This window comes from Triticum aestivum, chromosome 2B, assembly GCF_018294505.1.
Source record: "Triticum aestivum cultivar Chinese Spring chromosome 2B, IWGSC CS RefSeq v2.1, whole genome shotgun sequence".
Lineage (NCBI taxonomy): Eukaryota > Viridiplantae > Streptophyta > Magnoliopsida > Poales > Poaceae > Triticum > Triticum aestivum.
In genome coordinates this window covers 33,466,155-33,468,911 of record NC_057798.1, presented here as the reverse complement: position 1 = coordinate 33,468,911, position 2,757 = coordinate 33,466,155, and the positions used below count along the sequence as shown (strand labels likewise).

The window sequence follows — 2,757 nt, the reverse complement described above, 5'->3', positions numbered from 1 at the left end:
CCCTTGCGAAACGTGTATCGGATACTTGGGGCTTCGGTTGCTAATGTCATCATCGCTGACGCTCATTCCCTGACTGGCGATCTTCTGTGGCTTACAGCGTCGTTGTGGTCGTGTATGTCTTTGTGTAGTAAATAATGATTAGTGGTAAAAAAAAACATCTCTAAGCTATGATTTGATACGGTTTCCCCAAATGGGCCCATTTTCCATTTACTAGGGATACCCCCATTTCCAATACTCTATCATGGCCCTGGGCTAAAGAGTTAAGGGCGAGAGTCAGACCTACCAAGATGAATTTGTGTCAGCTTGGGTGTCGCATACCTTTGTTCAGGAAGAAAACCTTGCCGATAGATGGGTCAGGAAAGTAGTGGGGCAAAGGAAGCCTAAAGTAGGGAATTTTTCATTTTGTATTGAGCATTTTGCCAGACTTACCTCTTAAGATTTAGCAAAACAATTGGATAGTCATTAAGACTTACCAAGACTACATCTGGATCCACCCATGGCTTTTCACACTGTCACATAAGATAACATGTTCGTCGCCGTTGGATCAAGTGAGTGTGGATGAAACGATGAAGCGGCACCAGCACATCTGAAGTTACACCAATTAATGAGAATTTAATTAGGTGCGTCATATATATCACCACACCCATGCAACTGGCACCAGCCTCCGGCATTCACTCATTCCAGTAACGCCACCTTGTCGTCTTCTTATCTCCTTTGCTTAACCAAGGAAGCAAAGTAACACCAAACCAGACGCAACTACTCATCTGAGTACTAACAAGGTGAAATGCCACCTTGTGTTCTTCCTCTCCTACTTGCTTAACCAAGAAGCAAAGTCATACCGAAGCAGACGCAACTGCTCATCAGGGTGCTATTTCTTCATCGAGGAAGGTGAGAAACTTCATTGACCAAACTAGTTGCATCGCTCTATTTGATGAATTTTTATTTGGTTTCTTTCTCCATCTATTTTGTGGTTTCTCCTCCATATAAGACACACTAAAATCCACCTCCCCCGTCTTTGTTTCCAAATCAGTCGGAATAGATTCACTTCACCATTCGGATGCTACCATAGCTATCTATCCTCGTTGATCTTCCTCCAAGTATTCCAAGGTAATATGTCTATATGCCCGATTTCCTAACTTGTTTCTTAGTCTAAGTATACTAATTGTGGAAATGCATTAGTGTTTTTTAAATGTTGTTAAAAGATAATTGAGACAACGTACATTTCCTAAATTTATTATTTTGACTGAATGACCAAATATTTTCCTTAAATTTGAATAAAATTCAACCAAAGTCTGAGGTAGTTTGATCATTCTTTGGACTCTATTAGACTTTGACCAAATTCATGTTCCACAAAAAATATTTAACCAAAGTACAGAAAGAAAATGTATGTACAATTTTGATACACATCCTAGGATTGTTACATCAGAAAGTTTAACTAAGCTCCACCATCGCATAAGTACTAACATTCATCTCTTTTTAGTTGGACATCAATCAAGGATCCAAGGAATCCATGGCCATGACCGATAGCAACTATGCAACTGTTCTTGACGATTTGCCCAAGGAAATCATCATCGATGAGGTACTCCTTAGATTACCAGCAAAGGATGTTCTCCGGTGCCGCATGGTTCGCAAGTCATGGTGTCATGCCACCTCCACCAAAGACTTCCTCGTTGCGTACCACAAGCGCCAACCCTCGCTTCCAGTCATCAAACAAATCAAGTACAACAGCAACCACTATATTTTGGCCTTATGTGACTCTAGTACCATTGCTGCCAGAAGCAAGCTCTGTTGTCTGCCCATCTTCCGGTACCCTATCCCACACCTTGATAATGGAAGATTTTTTATCTATGCTATCTGTGATGGCCTCATCATTGTGCCTGTCTGTGAAGACATGGGACTCTTTGATGTTTGCAATCCAACTACTCGTCAGCATGCTCCCCTGCGGCTGCTTCAAGGACGCATGCTACCAAATAGATCCGTTCAGATATCCGCATTGTATCAACATCACCCATCGGGAGAATATCGGGTGCTCTACTCGATATGGACAAGAAATGAGGTTCTTCGAAATTGCACAATTGATTTCTATGTCCTCACTGTGGGATCTAATAAGCCCAGGCCCATCGGACAACCCCCAGTAGATTATAAGTTATTGAATCTACTCACATGTTCTTCGAATGCCCCAGTACTACACCGGGGTAACCTACATTGGAAGTTGGGAACATACTCATTCTATGATGCCGGCAACATAATGCTGTTTGACACTACAGCCGAGGCATTCCGGTGGATGCTCGGTCCCACCAATACCTACCTTTCAAAGTCATTGTTGGAGATGGATAGTGCTCTTGGTATGTGTTGTAGTCAGAATTTCATTGTCACGGATATTTATGTTATCCAGGACTATGAGGCTGAAGTTTGGGACTTCATGTATCGGATTAACATATCAGAATTGGAGGATTCGCCGCCGATCGATTACCGGATAAGATGTGTTGAAAAGATTGCTATGCTCAATGAGCGTGAGTTACTGATCGAGCTATTGGGTGGGACTGTTCTACACTGCGACATTAATGGTAAGTTTCTAGGAATTATTGAACGCGATGAAGGTGAAAAAACCAGCATGCATATTATGACATTTCGCTTTCGGGAGAACATTATTTCACTTCCATTCTTTGAGATGCAAGATGGCTTTGGGAAGAACATGTAAGTTATGCGTTATTCCGCATGGACATAGAATGTATACTTGAATTGTTGTATTTGGGT

The 2,757-nt window shown here is 41.9% G+C and overlaps 1 protein-coding gene across 1 annotated transcript; it reads left to right on the top strand.

Moving 5' to 3' along the window:
- The first annotated feature begins 826 nt into the window (after positions 1 to 826).
- On the top strand, positions 827 to 2,757 carry LOC123040198 (uncharacterized). Its single transcript, XM_044463111.1, has 3 exons — positions 827 to 888; positions 1,031 to 1,107; positions 1,481 to 2,757. Exon 3 carries the CDS (start codon positions 1,511 to 1,513, stop codon positions 2,699 to 2,701), a length of 1,191 nt encoding a protein of 396 aa, XP_044319046.1. The 5' UTR covers positions 827 to 888; positions 1,031 to 1,107; positions 1,481 to 1,510; the 3' UTR covers positions 2,702 to 2,757.

Excerpts from the sequence above, each read along its gene's own strand:
- LOC123040198 (XM_044463111.1), top strand. The coding sequence starts at position 1,511 with ATGGCCATGACCGATAGCAACTATGCAACTGTTCTTGACGATTTGCCC.